Consider the following 17,326-nt stretch of genomic DNA (forward strand, 5'->3'; position numbering starts at 1 on the left):
TACACGGTGGGCCATCAAACTTCCCCTACGAAGGAGGATCTTAATTTCTTTCCTTTCTTTAAACATTACACTCACTCAGCTACTGTCCAGTACGCACATGCTTGTTAAGGTTTCTCATCTTCTACAGGCTCACTGTGGTATTCTGCCACATACAGGCTCTTGTCAATGTTACTTGGGATAGGTTTAATTTCTGTTCCCAGCTGCTCCTCAATACTTTTCAGGTTGAAGCGATCATCATATGTGATCAAGTTGATGGCTAAGCCAAGATGACCAAAGCGACCTAACAAAAAACATTTAATTAATTTTAAAGAGTTAAACATAAGAATCAATGTGAATGTGTGAGCATGTAAGTGGCAAAATCATACAGGATTAACGTTTTTGTCCAGTGCCATATGGTCTCCCTACACACACATAACTCTACACCTTCATGTTTCACAACCCAAAATAGTACCCTATTTTACTTTTTCCAATGACAAAATGAATACTCATTTGTGTCAAAAGTTGCCAAAATAAACACACTAAATGGTAGTTACAGACTGCACCACCTAATGAGAAAAATGAGGTTCTCATTTGTGAATTTTATCTCAAATCAAGCATATAGTAAAGTTACTTTAACTGTTTTTTTTTTCTTTAGATTGGCCCTGAGCTAACATCTGTTGCCAATCTCTTTTCTTTCTCCTCCTTCTCCCCAAAGTCCCCCAGTACATAGTTGTATATTCTAGTTGTAGGTCCTGCTGATTCTGCTACACGAGGCACCACCTCAGCGAGGCTTGCTGACCGGTGCTAGGTCCGTACCCAGGATCCAAACTGGCGAAACCCTGGGCTGAAGCAGGGCACAAGAACTTGACTACTTGGCTACAGGGCCGGCCCTAACTTTTCTTAATAAATGTTCTCAAAGAATTGAAAATTAGTCTTAAATATCAAACAACTAAATTAGATTTAATTCACTGTTCCCATTGCTACCATACTCTATTTCACAAAGGAACAAAATTTAGTGATTAAACTTCTCAGAAAACTTCCATGAAGAACATCTCCTTTCTTTTTCCTCACCTGATCTTCCAATACGATGGAGATAGGTCTCTGCCAGCTTTGGGAAGTCAAAGTTTATTACCACATTCACAGCTTGTATATCAATACCTCGGGTAAACAAATCTTGGGGGAGGGAAAAAAAATCTTCATTATATCTTTCAGTTTAAACATGCTTCTTGGTGCCACTATACTCTTTAACATATATTTTTAGTGTAATCTAAGTTTATTCACTTTATTCAGTAATTCAAATACATTTGCATATTATTGGCATTACCTTGCACACACATTATTATAAACACTTTCTGCTCACAAGTTACCTTTTCCCAGTCCTCTAAGAAAGTTCTAAAAAAATGATCTACTAAGGTAATTGTGCATATATAGTAAAAGAACCAGGATGGCTGGTCTCTTACAAACTCATAAATGAGTCTCAGAAGCAACCAGTAGTTTTCTTTAGTCTATTTTTTAGTATTTAATCCAAGATTCAAACAGTAAATTATTTTTTAAAAGTTTGTTATAATCTAGAATACTTCAAAAAGAGGTAATCCACTAGCAGTAATTCATGCTTTGTTTAAAATTCATTCACCCCATTCCGCTAAATGATTTCCAACAGGTCTGAGAGAAGCTAATACGCAAGGCCATTCCTTCTTCTCTGAGTCCCACAATTACTATGCTAATTTAGGTTCTGAAAACTACAAGCAGAAACAAATAAAATAGGCTAATAACTAGGTTTCCCTGCTTCTATCAGCTCCATACTCCAAAATAATCCATGATGGCCATGGTCAGACTAGTATTTCTAAAATACTGCTTTGAGTTTCTAACTCATTATTTTAAATTGCCTGCAGATAAAATGTAAAACTGACATTCAAGGTCCTCCACTCTATACTTTGGTCCTAACATACTTCTCTAATACATCTCCTCAAACCTTCCTCTCCCCTAAACTCATCCACTGATCCTTCCTTAAACATATCCTCTTAGCTGTCTCTGGATCACTTTTTCTTTTCTTATTTTTTTGGCTGAGGAAGATTAGCCCTGAGCTAATATCTGTTGCCAATTTTCCCCTTCTTTTGCTTGAGAAAGATGAGCCCTGAGCTGACATCTGTGCCAATCTTCCTCCACTTTATATGTGGGTTACCGCCACAACACAGCTGACTAGCAGAGCAGGCCTGTGCCTGGGATCCGAACCCACAAACCTGGGCCACTGGAGTGGGATGAACATCAACCACTTTGCCACAGGGCTGACCCCTTTGGATCACTTTTTATACCAGTTCCCTAACCTAAAATTCCTTCTTCTGCAAGTCTAAAACCTATCTAGTTCACAAAGCCAGTTAAAATTCCATCTCTTCTCAGATCACCTCAGCTAGTTACTTCCTTCTCCTACAAAAATTTAAAATTACTCACTATATATACCTCACATTTGCAAATTACCTTCACTCCCTTGTAGATCCTGCTGAATGCCTGTTACTGTAAATAGTTTTACTGCCACATGGCCATGCTCATTTGTTTATGTATTGTCTAAGGATGCTTTCAAGCTGGAATGGTTGAGCTGAGTAACTTCTAACAGAGACCATATGGTGTGCACAGTCCAAAATATTTACTATCTGGCACTTTAAAGAAAAAGTTTACAGGTCCTGCCTTAGATTTAATGTTATCTTTTCATCTGATTAAACCACAATTCCTTGAAGAAAGGAGTGGTATATTACAAGAAGTTATTTACACATTTTATACATATGTCATTAAACACATATTGTTCTGAAAAATCAAAGGAGAAAGCACTTCAAAAACATATCTAAGGGCAATCAGGCAAGCAGTGATTAAGAATAAAACCAATTAACTACAAGAGTAATTCATATCTATGTGTAAGTACTGTAAGTAGGAAGAACTTTTTCTTGAAAAAAAAATTTTCATACTCAAATAGGGAAATGCTTAATGGCAAATGTCACCTTCTGTTTGCCTATACATTCTGAATTTGCTTAACAATTCTAAGCATTTCACTGATGAACTATTTGCCCTTCTGGTTTATAGGGTCCCCAAGTGCAAGGAGTGTGTGTATATATTTTAAAAATTTTTAATTGTGGTAAAATACACACAGCATAAAATTGGGGAGTAAATATAGTCTCATAGCACCTGGCAAAGAGTAAATAAATATTCGTTGAATACAAATGTATTTTTTGAACGAATAAACTACAAGAGATAGTCGTTCAGAATTCAGTTTAAGGCATCCCCATTTTACAGATTAAAAAAGTAGCATAAAAGAAAAATATGACTTGCCCAGGGTCATACGATTAGAGGTAAAAAAGAGTAGGACTTGGACTCTAATCTTAAAATTCCAGGAGTCTAATAGTCTCCCCACTAAATCAGGTATTTTACATTTTGAGTACTTCAATATAAAGGTCAAGATAAAGTAAACATAAATGTATTAATTCACAGCTGTATTAACTGTCCTTTCAGATGTTAAGGCAGAGAAACAAGATAAACTGGAAGCACGTAAAATATCTGACAGCCCCTTTTTTTGATTCTTGTCAATTAGCCAATTTAATACTCTGCTAGAAAAAACTGAGTTTATTTCTAGAGCAGTGTTTTAAAAAACACAATTTTGAATTATTTTCAATCTTGAGCTGGGTGGTTATATGGGTGTATACACATGCAAAAATTTATCCAATAACATACTTATGATCACTATATGTGTGTGTGTGTGTGTACCTCAATACTTAAAAAAACAGAATTTCCAGGTTCTTCTCTCTACCCAGAAGTCTAGTTTAGACATTTTTTTTTTTGCACTTTCTCCCAAAATCCCTCCAGTACATAGTTGTATATTTTAGTTGTGGGTTCTACTTGTAGCATGTGGGATGCCGCCTCAACATGGCCTGATGAGCACTGCCATGTCCGCATCCAAGATCCAAACTGGCGAAACCCTGGGCTGCCGAAGCAGAGTGCCTGAACTTAACCACTCGGCCATGGGGCGAGCCCCTAGTTTAGGTTATTAATCTCATACAATTACTAAGATTATATTCTCAGTGTAGAGATGGAAGGATACTGAATCCATGTGCTCTGAATGGACTGTCCACCTGCCTCCCCAGTTTGCTTTTCTTCAGGTACTGAAATACACACCAAAATACAAGCTAGTCTGCTTCTGGCAAAAAAATTAAAAGGCCACAAGAAACAATTTCCAGAACAGTTTTTTAACATAATTCATTTTTCCTATGCTATATATAAGTCACTCGTCTGCTAAAACTATTCAGAAAACATACAAATCCCAAAACTGATTTAAAAGGTAGAGATGAAGCATAAATACGAGAACAAGTCTTCTGCAGATTCAGATATGGAACCGAATTTTAGCAGTTAACTAATCTCATTCTCAACTTCGAAATTCTAAGTGGTAGTAAGGTAGCTGGACTATGTCACTGGCTCTGCTGTATGATATGGACAGAGAAAGTAGAGTAGAACTGAGGAGAAAAACAATGAGTAAAGGAAAGAAAAAATACTTACCAGTGCAAACAAGATTGCGGCATAAGCCATTTCGGAAATCATGAAACACACGATTTCGATGTTCCTAGGAACAAAGTGATGCATTTGATTTGATTAAAAGTTATTCATACAGCCCCAAATTTTCCATAATCTCTCCTATCCGAACAGTTCTTTATACCCCAAATTTGTTCACACAAATGAGATGAGCCAATTCAATATGCATAAATTAAAAAGTAAAAAAAATTAACCATAGTTTCCCATGGGAATTAATAAGCAACTAATACACATCTACGCATATCTCTATGTAGCACTTAATTCTTAAAGGTATTTATCTTTTGCCTTTTTTGTTGGAGTGGATTTAAAGTGACAATTTTCACCACATTTCTGCATATCTACTTTTAAAATGTTTCAAACAGAAGATGCCAAAAGTTTCACTTGACCAAAAACATCTATTTATTTACCTTTTTAGTTATTATATAACTAAAAAAACGGCTTTCCAATTAAAAAACAAAAATGAAAACACATCCACCATGACTAGAGTAAAAGTGATCAATCTAGCATCTGGCAAACTCGTCTCTCTTTTCACTGTAACGTTTTTTCATTCTGAAATATTCTCTTTAGCTTAGTACATTCATTTCCTATGAAATTTCTAATACTGAGTTCCTACGTGATGGTACAGGCATACATCGAAGATAGCAGGTTCAGTTTCAGACCAGTGCAAACAGAGGAAGTATCACAATAAAGTGAGTCACATGACTTCTTTGGTCTCCCAGTGCATATAAAAAGTATGTTTACACTACACTGTAGCCTATTAAGTGTGCAATAGCATTATGTCTAAAAAAAAACAATGTACACACCTTAATTACAAAATAATTCATTGCTAAAAAATGCTAACCACCAGCTGAGCCTTCAGCAACTCATAATCTTTCAGCTGGGGGAAGGTCTTGTTGATGATGCTGATGGCTGCTGACTGCTCAGTGTGCTAACTGCTGAAGGATGGGGTAGTTGTGGCAATTTCTTAAAATAAGACAACAATGAAGTGTGCTGCACTGATTGGCTCTTCCTTTCACAAATGATTTCTCTGTAGCAGGTGATGCTGTTTGATACAGTGTTTTACCCACAGAACTTTTTTCAAAATTGAGTCAATCTTCTCTAACTCTGCTTCCGCTTTATCAGCTAAGTTTATGTAATATTCTAAATCCTTCAGTGTCATTTCAACATCTTCACAGCATCTTCACCAGTAGTTTCCAACTCAAGAAATGACTTTCTCTGCTCTTCCACAAGAAGCAATTCCTCATCCATTAAAGTTTTATCAGGAGGTTGCAGCAATTCAGTCACATCTTTAGGCTCCACTTCTAATTCTAGGTCTCTTGCAACTGTTTCCACATCTGCAGTTATGTTCGCCACTGAAGTTTTGAACCCTTCAAAGTCATCCATGAAGACTGGAATCAACTACTTCCAAACTTCTGTTAATGTAGGTATTCTGACCCCTTTCCATAAATCACGAATATTCTTAATAACATCTACAATGGCGAATCCTTTCCAGAAGGTGTTCAATATATTTTGCCCAGATCCATCAGAGGAATCACTATCTAGGGCACTATCCATAGCTTTAGGAAAACTATTTTTTAAGACTTGAAAGTCTAAACACTTTTTGGTTCATGGGCTGCAGAATGGATGCTGTGTTAGCAGGCAGGAAAATAACATTAATCTCATTGTACATCTATCTCCATCAGAGCTCTTGAGTGAACAGGTACACTGTCAATGAGCAGTGATATTTTGAAAGGAATCTTTTTTCTGAGCAGTAGGTCTCAACAGTGGGCTTAAAATATTCATTAAAACATGTTGTAAACAGATGTACTGTCATCCAGGCTTCGTTGTTCCATTTATAGAGCACAGGCAGAGTAGATTTAGCGTAATTCTTAAGAGCCCTAGGAATTTTGGAATGGTAAATAAGCACTGGCTTCCACTTAAAGTCACCAGCTGCATTAGCTTCTAACAAGAGTGATCCTCTGAAGCTTTGAAGGCAGGCATTGACTTCTCTGTAGCTATGAAACTCCTAGATGGCATCTCCTACCAATATAAGGCTCCTTCGTCTACAGTGAAAATATGTCATTTAGTGTCGCCACCTTCATTAATCATCTTAGGTGGATCTTCTGGATAACTTGCTGCAGCTTCCACGACAGCACTTGCTGCTTCATCTTGCACTTTTATGTTATGGAGATGGCTTCTTTCCTTAAACCTCATGAACCAACCTCAGCTAGCTTCAAATTCTTCTACAGCTTCCTCAACTTAGCCTTCACAGAATTGAAGAATTAGGGCCTTGCTCTGGCTTAAGATTTGGCTTAAGTGAATGTTGAGGCTGGTCTGACCCAGACCACTAAAACTTTCTCTGTATCAGGATTAAGGCTGTTTTGCTTTATCACTCATGTATTCACTGGAATAGCACTTTTAATTTCTTTCAATAACTTATCATTTGCATTCACAACTTGTCCAACTGTTTGGCACAAGAGGCCTAGCCTTTCCTATCTCGGCTTTCGACATGCCTTCCTTCCTAAGCTTAATCATTTCTAGCTTTCGATTTAAAGTGAAAGACGTGCAACTCTTCCTTTCACCTGAAGACTTAAAAGAGGCCAACGTAGGGTTATTAATTGGCCTAATTTCAATATTGTTGTGTCTCAAGGAACAGGAAGGACCACGGAGAGGGAGAGAGACGGAGCAATGGCCGGTAGGTGGAGCAGTCACAACACCACATTTATTAAGTCTGCTGGCTTACATGGGCACAGTCCAGGGCACCCTTAAGCAATTGTAATAGTAACAGCAAAGACCACTGGTCATAGATCACCATAGCAAATATAATGAAGAAGTGTGAAACACTGGGAGAATTACCAAAATGTGACACGGAGATACAAAGTGAGCAAATGCTTTTGGAAAAATGGCATCAATAGACTTGCTCTACACAGGGTTGCCACAAACCCTCAATTTGTAAAAAATGCACAATCTACAAAGCACAATAATGTGAAGAGCAATAAAACGAGGTATGCAACTGTATCCCATCTATGACACTAAGCTGCTTTGAAAGACAAACGTGAGTTGGTTAATATAATATGTTCTTCATCTGCTGGTCTACAGAAACAAACTTCCTTTCAAGAAATTTCCCAATGTTATAGTTAGCTCACACAAAAAAATGCTGTCTTGTTATAGTTTTGAATTTTCTGTTAAATCAAGTTCTGGGGGCTGGCCCCGTGGCCGAGTGGTTAAGTTTGTGTGCTCCACTTCAGCAGCCCAGGGTTTCACCAGTTCAGATCCTGGCCACGGACATGGCACTACTCATGAAGCCATGCTGAGGCGGCATCCCACATGCCGCAATTAGAAGGACCCACAACTAAAAATATACAACTATGTACAGGAGGATTTGAGGAGAAAAAGCAGAAAAAAAGAAGATTGGCAGCAGTTGTTAGCTCAGGTGCCAATCTTTAGGGAAAAAAAGGGAAGAGATTTTCTTCCAAAAAGAAAAAAAAAACCCCAAAAACACCAAGTTCTGAAACTTAAAGATTGCACCCTTTTCTTAAGCCGAACAGTAGAGCAAAAATATATGGGCTGAAGAGGTACATGAATTAAAAATCTAGAGCAGTGTTGTCCTACAGAACCTTCTGCAATGATGGAAATGTTCTATATCTGTACTTTCCAAAACTGTAGCTGTTAGTCACATGTAACGTGGCACTTGAAATGTGGTGAGACTGAGGAAGTAAATTTTAAATTTTATTTAATTTTAATTCATTTAAATTGTCACATGTTCCTAGTGGTTAGTGTATTAAATAGTGCAAATCTAGAGATTACCTGGAGAAGGGAATAAAATCTCACATGTGTACCATGCTTGACAGTTTACAAAGCACTTATTATATATTATCTCAATCTTCCTAACAACCCCATGAGGTAAGAATTTGTATTATTACCATTCTATAGTTAGAAAACTAGCCCCAAGAGGTTAAAATGAAGGGTCCTTCACCTACTAAGGAATAATTTCTTCTTAAACTCAGGGCATTTGGAGGAGCATTAGAACAAAACAAAATCCAAGAAATATTTAGAAAAAGATGTAAAAGAAATCTGTGCAGGTTCTAGTTTTACACTCACCTGCCTCATTTTAGCATGGATATAGAAGCAAGAATAACCCAGTTGAGAAATCTTCTTGGCTAGCAATTCAACTCGCTGAGAGGAGTTACAGAAAATGATTGACTGGTTTATCTGAAGCTGAGCACAGGAGAAAAAAAAAAACCATGAGAAAAACAAAAACTTCATTTACTTTGCGAAATCTTAAAAATACGGACTGGCAAACAAATGTTAAAAACATGGTCTAAGACTCAGAACCTCATGATACAAGAGAGATGCAAAACAGTAAAAATTGTAAACACTATTCATTTACTTAATAGTCACAGACAATAATTTATACATTTTACTGTAGAAGAGTATGTATTTAATAAGGGACACACACACACACACCCCCCCCCCCCAGGAATAAAATACAGTCAGTTCTCATTATTTGTGGTAGTTGTTTTCTATAAACTTGCTCCAAAAACTGAATTAGTGAATACAGAAGCACTGCTCCTAGGGGAAATACATGGTTAGGTTCCTATGATCCTGTGGTCCTAAGTTTCCCATCAATGGATCAACAGATAACCTTGTTTTATGTGTGTTACTGGTTAAAGACACCTTATTTATTCACGGCCAACAGCACTATAACTCAGGCCTGTACAAAGTTTGCCCAATACATACTTTCTTCCTAAGGCATATCAGTCTTCCTGTGCTTAGGAGCACTGGATAGCATTTCAGCACTATGTACAGGCATTTTAAATAGTGAAATCAACAACAAAAAAAAGCACAAAAATGCAAAAAATGTGGCATTAAATACACTGGGAAAAGGATATTCGTTTATAGGATGAGAACTGAAACAAGGCGGCAGTGTTGCCTTGTTCATCCTCAGCTGGGAATATGCGTGACGACTCAAATTTTTTCACCATACTACACATCTGCAAAGGACTTCAAAAGCATGCAAGAACTGATTTGGGGGCTAAAAAGAAATTGTGGTGAGTAGGTGAATTTGCAAAGAATGACGATTGACCGTAATTACTGTGAATAATGAAGACTGACTACAATTAAAGTCAAATTATTTTAGAATCAAAAGTGCATGTGATTTGTCAATCATACAGTATCAACTTCAGATCAACAACTGAAACTGCCTTTTAAAAAGGGAAAGCTAAGAAGTTTTTTTTTTTACATCAAAAATGGTGGGAAAACTGATAGAATTATCTGCTTCATTGGGGTTAAGTAATGGACAATATTCAGCAGCTGAAGCCTGTTACTTACCCTGGAGAAAAGTGTGTTGAGGCAGTGTACTTTCTGGCGCTCAGTTACATATGCGTAGTACTGGGTTACTCCCTTCAAAGTTAGTTCCTCCATCAGGTTAATCTCATAAGGTTTCTGCAAATGGGAATTCTGAAAAAAAGAAGAGTCTTACACTTAAACGAAAGCAGAGGGTGGCTCTTAAACTCAAAATATATCCTATATATTTGTCTGATAAACTCTTGCTTTAAGGGATATAGTTCGCTTCAAAAACAAGTATACATAATCTGTCACAGAAGAAATAAATTAACATAAAATGGGAGATATCTAACATTTAGCTATATAGCTAAATTACTATTTTGTACTTTGTATATATGATTATTTTATAATAGATTTACCTAGCATCAATGGCTATGTCAGCCTGACACCAAAAGCTAAGTGAACAACGAAGAATTCATCAAATTACTACTGTATTCTTTAAAAAAAGCCAAAAACCTGAAATAATCAGCATAAAGTACAGACTGGAAATAAGACGTAGTTATGGATAAAGGTATGCTCAAGGGCAACAGGACAGCACCGCTTCCAAGTACAGATTTTACTCACCATGAACTTCTGTACACTAAGAGGGAAAGTAGCAGAATATAATAAAATCTGTCTGTTTTTAGGTAGCGTGAGAATAATATCCTCCATTATCTGCACAAAATCCTGTGACAGCAACTTATCTGCCTGCAGTACAAAGAGAAGACAATTTTAAAAACAATGAAGTAATGTCTAAGGTCTCTGATTAATAAGGCATCATCCAATAAGAGCATTCATGAAATGCTCCTGGTTGTAGACAGTAAGTTCTCTACAACAATGCATAGTCCAATGGCACCATGACACATGCCCAGCGACTCAGAAGGGGAAATGTCTATAATATCCATCTTTTAGGGGAAAAAAAAATCCTAGACAGATATAATCCTTCTTCCCATAAGAGAATTTTAATGTGATTTGCATTAGAGGCAGTATGGTATAGTGCTTAGAGGTACAGACCGCACAGTCAAATTACCTGGGTTCAAAGCTTGTCTCCTTCATTTATTAGCTATGTTGGGAAGTTACTTAACCACTGAATACTTCAGTTTCCACAATTTTAAAATCAGGATGTCTACTTACTGTAGTAAGCACTTTACAGGATACCTACCTTATAGGGTTGTTGTAAAAATTAAATGAAAGAATACGTAAAGCACATAGTGCTAACACATAGTGACTAATAAATGTTGTCTTTCATTACTCAAAGATAAAAACCTGATCTGAATTAGACCATGATCGACCTGATCCAGTTATCTAAAACACAGACCAAATATGAAAGTGTGTAAAGCGTTTAAAAAGTATAAAGTGCATAAAACACTGCTAGATCTCAAGGATACAGAGACGAGTAAGTTCTTAAAAAGCACTTATAACCTGGTGAGCTAACATACATAACAGAACGAAAAACCAAACGATACAAAGTCATATATGCTAAATCAGAGGTTAGGGACATCACATGCTTTTTAAGACATATCACTGAATGGAAAGACTTAGAATAAAACTGGCTTTGAGGTTATTCAACAACTCCTCTTCTTGAAAAAGAAAAATAAAACCTAAACTACCAGCATCCCTAAGTACAAGACATAAGGCTGAACTACTTCTATAAATGCCTATCATCTACTGCCTTTAAAGGACAAAACATGTTTTATAAGCAAATTATTTCGAACTGACAAGAGTCATGCATTTATTAGAAGGTAATAAGCACAAAAGAGCTTTTGTTTCATTCACTGGCAGTTATAAACAAAGCACAGAATAGTTTCTTTCCAATGAAGAGACATTACCTCATCCAATACTATCATCTGGACATGATCAACTTTTGCTACTCCTTTCTTGATAAGATCCAGGATTCTCCCAGGGGTAGCTATCACCACGTGCACTACATAAGATTAGAAAACATATTCTCATTAATTTTAGCTTGGGCAACAAGGATATAGTACAGTTTTATCATATCATCATATATATACTATTAGAAACGTTGTAGAGGAAGGAATACTACACAGAGAGGCAAGAATGTGTTTTAGGATATGGATTTCCATTTCATCTTAGGTTGGCGAGAGAATACTTGTTTGTTTCACCTCTACCCAGAGTGGGTCACAGCTTCCCAAATCACCCGCTCCAAATAAGGGGCATACTTTTATCTTAAGACAATCTCCAATGAATAATAAAAGGTATACCAGGCTTCTGATACAGTAGTTTGCCTCTAATCTAGAGCAACAGTCTTTAGAAGACTGTTAAAAGGATCAAATGAGATAATCATTTTAAATAACTGTGCAGTATAAAGAATATAGTAATTAAATAAACTGAATGGCAATCATATATAAAATTCTGACTAAAATTCTATGCATAATTTTATATATAAGGATCTCATTCTTGCTGTTTTATCTTTTTTCACTCAATAACGTATCATGGAGAATTCTTCAAGCAAATGAACACAGATCAGCTTCACTCTTTAATAGCTGTGTGCAGGTACATCAGACTATACCCCAATGTATTTAGCCAATCTCCTCTGACATTTGGGTTGTTTCAATTTTTCAATACTACAAACCACACTGTAGTAAACAACCTTGCATTTGCCCTATTATTTCTTCAGGAAAGATTCTTGAAAATATACATTTATAATTTTGAAATATAATGCCAAATTACCCACCATAGAGACTGTATCAATTTACACTACCATGTTGCAAGACAGTCTATTTCTTTCTCCACAAACTCACATTATTGCTTACTAATATTTTTTAGCTTTGCCAATCAGATAGGCACAATATCAATTTGCTATTTTTACTCACATTAAAAAAAAAAACCCAGTAAGGTAGAATATCCTTTTAATTACTATCAATTTGTCTTTTTTCTCAACTGAAATGGTCATCTCCTTTATTCATTTTTCGACTGCAATGTTTCTGTTCCTTATTAATTCTTAAAAATAATTTTTAATGTATTACTGAAAGGAAACAGCTGTGTGTGGAATTGCACTCAGAGAAGCAGACCACCTTACAGCAATCATTTCCTACCTGTGTCATCAAGCCTCATTATGTCATCCCGTAAATTGGTTCCTCCTGTGGTTGCCATCACTTTGGCCCCTCCCATGTGTTTGCTGACCTGGATGCAAATTTGACTGACCTGTAGAGCAAGTTCTCTAGTAGGAACAATCACCATTGCTGGAAAACATCAAGCAACAGAGAAAAGAGAAAAAAAGGACACTTATTTTAAGAGTTTAAGAAGCTACACAAATACTGCTCCTTGCAATCTAGATACTCAGCCATATTAAAATTTGAATCACAATAGGCCTGATTCTGAAAAGTCAAATGAGTAAATCTCCTTAAAAAAAAAAAAGAGAGAGAGAGAACCTATTATAAGTGTTCCAGATTTAGACTTTCCCCAGCAACACTGCTATATAAATCTTGTACTCTTCTTAGTTACAAATCTTAAAAGGGTTCTTTGAGTTGGCAACCATTAAGCTCAAAGATCAACTTAGTTTTTCAGTAAGAGATTCGCTAAACACCCAAATTGGAAACTCCTGCTGCCCAGGTTCCATTTATATCAGGTAAAAGCAGGTAAAGGGAAGACGGGAGAAATATTTATAGACCAAGAAAGCTGAAAATTGAAGAAAAAGCTTTAGAGGTGAAAACTTAACTCTGTTAACTTACTCTGGGTACAACTATGGAAACTTGTTTCTTCCCTACTGCCTAAGCTCTTAAAAATCCCCAAACCATAAGGCTTTAAAGACAAAAACTTCATGTTTCTACAAGGAACTTTGCAGACACATAAGCCACAAGAAACAATTCAGTTCCACAGTTTGTAAGTAGCAACATCAGATAATTTAACTTCTCACAATCTTAGCTTTCCTATCTCTAGGGCAATAATACTTATTTTGCCAATTCCACTGGAACATTGTCAAAACTGTGTAATATGTAAAAGTACTTTGACAACTAGCAATCTCTTTAAAAAGTTAGGAACCATTTTTACAAGACAACCAGGCCAGGGGCTAGCCCCGTGGCCAACTGCTTAAGTTCACATGCTCTGCTTCAGCGGCCCAGGGCTTCGCCGGTTTGGATCATGGGCGTGGACATGGCACTGCTCATCAAGCCATGCTGAGGCAGCATCCCACATGCCACAACTAGAAGGACCCACAACTGAAAATACACAACTATGTACTGGGGGGCTTTGGGGAGAAAAAGGAAAAATAAAATCTTAAAAAAAAAAAAGACAACCAGGCCAAAAGGTGTGAAAAGAAATAGTAAATACTAATTCCAAACTATGTAAATTCTGACAAAAAAGATGGTAATGTCTTCCACATAGCTCCAAGTTTAAACTGCCATTTTTAGTTTAAACAAACAACTAACCTTGTATATTGTCCTTCTTTAGGTCTAGCCGTTCAAGTAAGGGAATGAGGTAGGCACCGCTCTTGCCTGTTCCATTTTTTGCTCTAGCTAAAATATCCCTACCAGATAAAGCAATGGGAATGCTCTCCTCCTAAAAGAGACAAGACAATGCAAATTATTTGTGAATAAAAACAGGATGTAAGCCAACTCTTCCCTAACATATAGTGAAGGTATATACCTCTTTGGTATTGCTTTAAAGTGTCTTACATTTGCATTTTACGAGAATAAGTAGAGATCAAGTAAATGAGCAAGACCAGTCAACACCACCATCATTATCAACCAATATTTACCAGAACTGCTTACAGACTACATATTAAATTGTATCCCAATATAATAAAAAAAGGTCTATGTGAGTGTGTATGTCTAAGGAAGCTGAGCATCAACAACAAAGAAAGAGGAGGAACTTGGCCTGACACATAAATGGTACTTGATTATATAGAGAAAAAAGCAAAGGACATTTCACAATTAAAAATTGGAGACAAAATGGCACAAACAATACAAAGACTATATATGCTATTTTGAGATCAGGAGGCCAATTTGAGCACAATGAAAAATTATAGCTTGGACAATTTACCCTTACACAAAACAGGAATAGACTATAAATGTTTAACCTCGGGTCCTAATTGAGATTTATTCATTACATTACATAAACTTCAATATCTGTATCCTGAAACATGATCAACTGGAGGTTCGATTCTATTCCAGTTATCTCAATCCATGGTCACATCAACCTAGGGTGACGACTTGTTTTCATATTTAGTTTACTTCATCATGAGTGTTTTGCAGAATATAACATTTCCTATTAACTTAGGACAAATTTCCTAGACAATAGCAAAGGATTCCCAACAATTACACATATACAGAGAGAAATTAAAACAGCAGGACAGGTATAAACAGGCAGGAAATAGAACATTTCTATTTCTATTTCTAAAACTAAAAATTTTAAATTTCTAAAACCAAAAAATTAGGAAAATAAATTAGAAGATTCATAATCACTGTAATAGTTCTTTCTATGCCTCAGCTAACAATCAAAAGAAATGATTTCTAGCACTTTCAGTCTGTTATTGCAGAACTATCTAAGTCATAAGCATCATGACTCCCATTTCTCACCACAGCACTCATTCTATCCAGAACCCCAATCACAGGGGTCAGGTGGGTTCCACACGGTCAGGATAACCAACATAGCTGCCAGAACAACTGTGAAAATGGTCCAGGGACATTACTGTTATCTTGTTCCTACAGCCAGCATTAAACAGTCTGTTTATTATGGTAAAGCAGGTCAAAGAAGAAAACTTTAGCTTTGACCCTTTGGTTTTAATCTCTTCCCTCCTACTTTGAGTCAAGTGTTAGCCCATTATTCCCATGGGTTCATTCTCTTCTACGGTTTTTAAACAGGCTACTGGCACACTACTCAGTTCTATGGCAGAAAAAAGGCTAGGTGGTCTCCAAGGGTTTCCCAATGACTTTCTGAGCCACATCCTTTAAACGTATAAAACTCTTGAATGAAGTGAGGCAGGGTAGAATTAGATTGGGGGTATCCTAATTCCTATTTTGAGTTCAACTTAGATTAAAGCAATTGACTTCTATTCCTCTGCTCTCTTTGATACAGCTTATGCTCTACAGAAACTGTTTAAGGATAAGGCTTTAATGAAAGTAAGTCAGTCTGTAAGTTAACATGCAGTGAAATACATTTTGCCGCACATGGTGGTCATTATGGCAGTCAGGGGATTCAGTACATCCACAGTCTCTGACTACTGTTTCCTAGGAAGATTAGTTAATATGAAGCAAGGGAATTCAAGTCAGGCTCAGACAGCTTTGAAATCCAAGAGGAAATCATGGGGGGCTGCCAGGGAGAAGAGAAAGGAGGAAGGAAGTCAAAAATTCTTTAAAAACTTACTGTGTGCTGGGCACTATGATAGGTACTTATATACATCATTTATACCCTTCCAAGTTAGATACTTTTCGTTTTACAACTGACAAAATGGATCCTCAGAGATTAACTGTTTTGCCCAAGGGCACAAAAGCAAGAAATGCTAGAACCAGGATTTGAAGTTAGGTCTGCAAATAACAACATGTAGCCCAGGATACGAAAAAATCAGAACCCTCATAAACTGCTAGTGGGGATGTACAGCCACTTTGGAAAACGGTCGGGCAAAAGGTTAAACAGAGTTACCATATAAACCAGCAATTCTACTCCCAGATATGTACCCAAGAGAAATGAAAATATCTCCACACAAAAATTTGCACATGAATGTTGATAGTGGACTTACTCATAATAGCTAACAGTGGAAACAACCCTACCAAATGATGAATGGATAAACCACATGTGCTGTGGTCGTACAACGCAACATTATTCAGCAATAAAAAGGAATGAAGTACTGATACATGCTATCCCATGAATGAACTCTAAAAACATGCTAAGTCAAAGAACCCAGTCATAAATGTCCAGAATAGAAAAATCCATAGAGACAGAAAGCAGATTAGTGGCTGCTTAGAACTAAAGGAAAATGAAGGGTGACTGCTCAAGGAGTTTCTTTCTGGGGTGACAAAAATGTTCTAGAATTGACTGAAGTAATGGTTGCACAACTGTGAATATATTAAAACCATTAAATTGTACACTTTAAATGTGTGAATTGTGTAACATGTGATTTATATCTTGATAAAGCTACCAAAAGAAAAAAAAAACAACAAACAATCCCACAACCTTAGGTCTGATTCTGCCGCCTCAGGTCTCCAAGTCCATGTTCCACTGTAGGGCTGGGGACTGATCCAATATGTATTTGTTGTGTTTTGGTTACCCTAATACCCATTTCCCTTTCTTAGGAGCACCCTAACTTTCTTCTGAGGAATTACATCTCTGTCACGCCAATAGATAGTCTAGCCAACCTCCTTGGTCAAATGGCAGACATTGACTGAAACCAGAGCAGCTGAATGCTCCTTTCTAAGAACTTAAATTGTTGTAGTGCATATAACAAGCTATAACAATGTATAGCTTCCTAAGCCCTTCAGAGCTGCCTCAGATCTTGGCCAATTCCAACTGTATTTCT

At 36.7% G+C, this 17,326-nt stretch overlaps 1 protein-coding gene across 4 annotated transcripts in view; it reads right to left on the reverse strand.

Annotated features, from left to right (window-relative positions):
* Positions 1–17,326, reverse strand: part of DDX6 (DEAD-box helicase 6) — a 36,015-nt gene that overhangs the window by 5,496 nt on the left and 13,193 nt on the right. For 3 of the 4 annotated variants that reach the window (XM_046685089.1, XM_046685088.1, XM_046685086.1), the window contains exons 5-13: positions 14,241–14,370; positions 12,909–13,055; positions 11,682–11,776; positions 10,438–10,560; positions 9,859–9,987; positions 8,629–8,745; positions 4,516–4,579; positions 1,051–1,152; positions 98–280 (exon numbers count right to left, since the gene is read on the reverse strand). In XM_046685089.1, the coding sequence (XP_046541045.1) occupies positions 105–280; positions 1,051–1,152; positions 4,516–4,579; positions 8,629–8,745; positions 9,859–9,987; positions 10,438–10,560; positions 11,682–11,776; positions 12,909–13,055; positions 14,241–14,370 (1,083 nt within the window). In that variant the 3' untranslated portion in view covers positions 98–104. Of the gene's footprint in view, positions 1–75; positions 281–1,050; positions 1,153–4,515; positions 4,580–8,628; positions 8,746–9,858; positions 9,988–10,437; positions 10,561–11,681; positions 11,777–12,908; positions 13,056–14,240; positions 14,371–17,326 lie in introns of all 4 variants that reach the window. The other variant, XM_046685087.1, reaches the window with a different exon arrangement.

The sequence above is a fragment of the Equus quagga genome, chromosome 14 (assembly GCF_021613505.1).
Source record: "Equus quagga isolate Etosha38 chromosome 14, UCLA_HA_Equagga_1.0, whole genome shotgun sequence".
NCBI classification, from domain to species: Eukaryota; Metazoa; Chordata; class Mammalia; order Perissodactyla; family Equidae; genus Equus; species Equus quagga.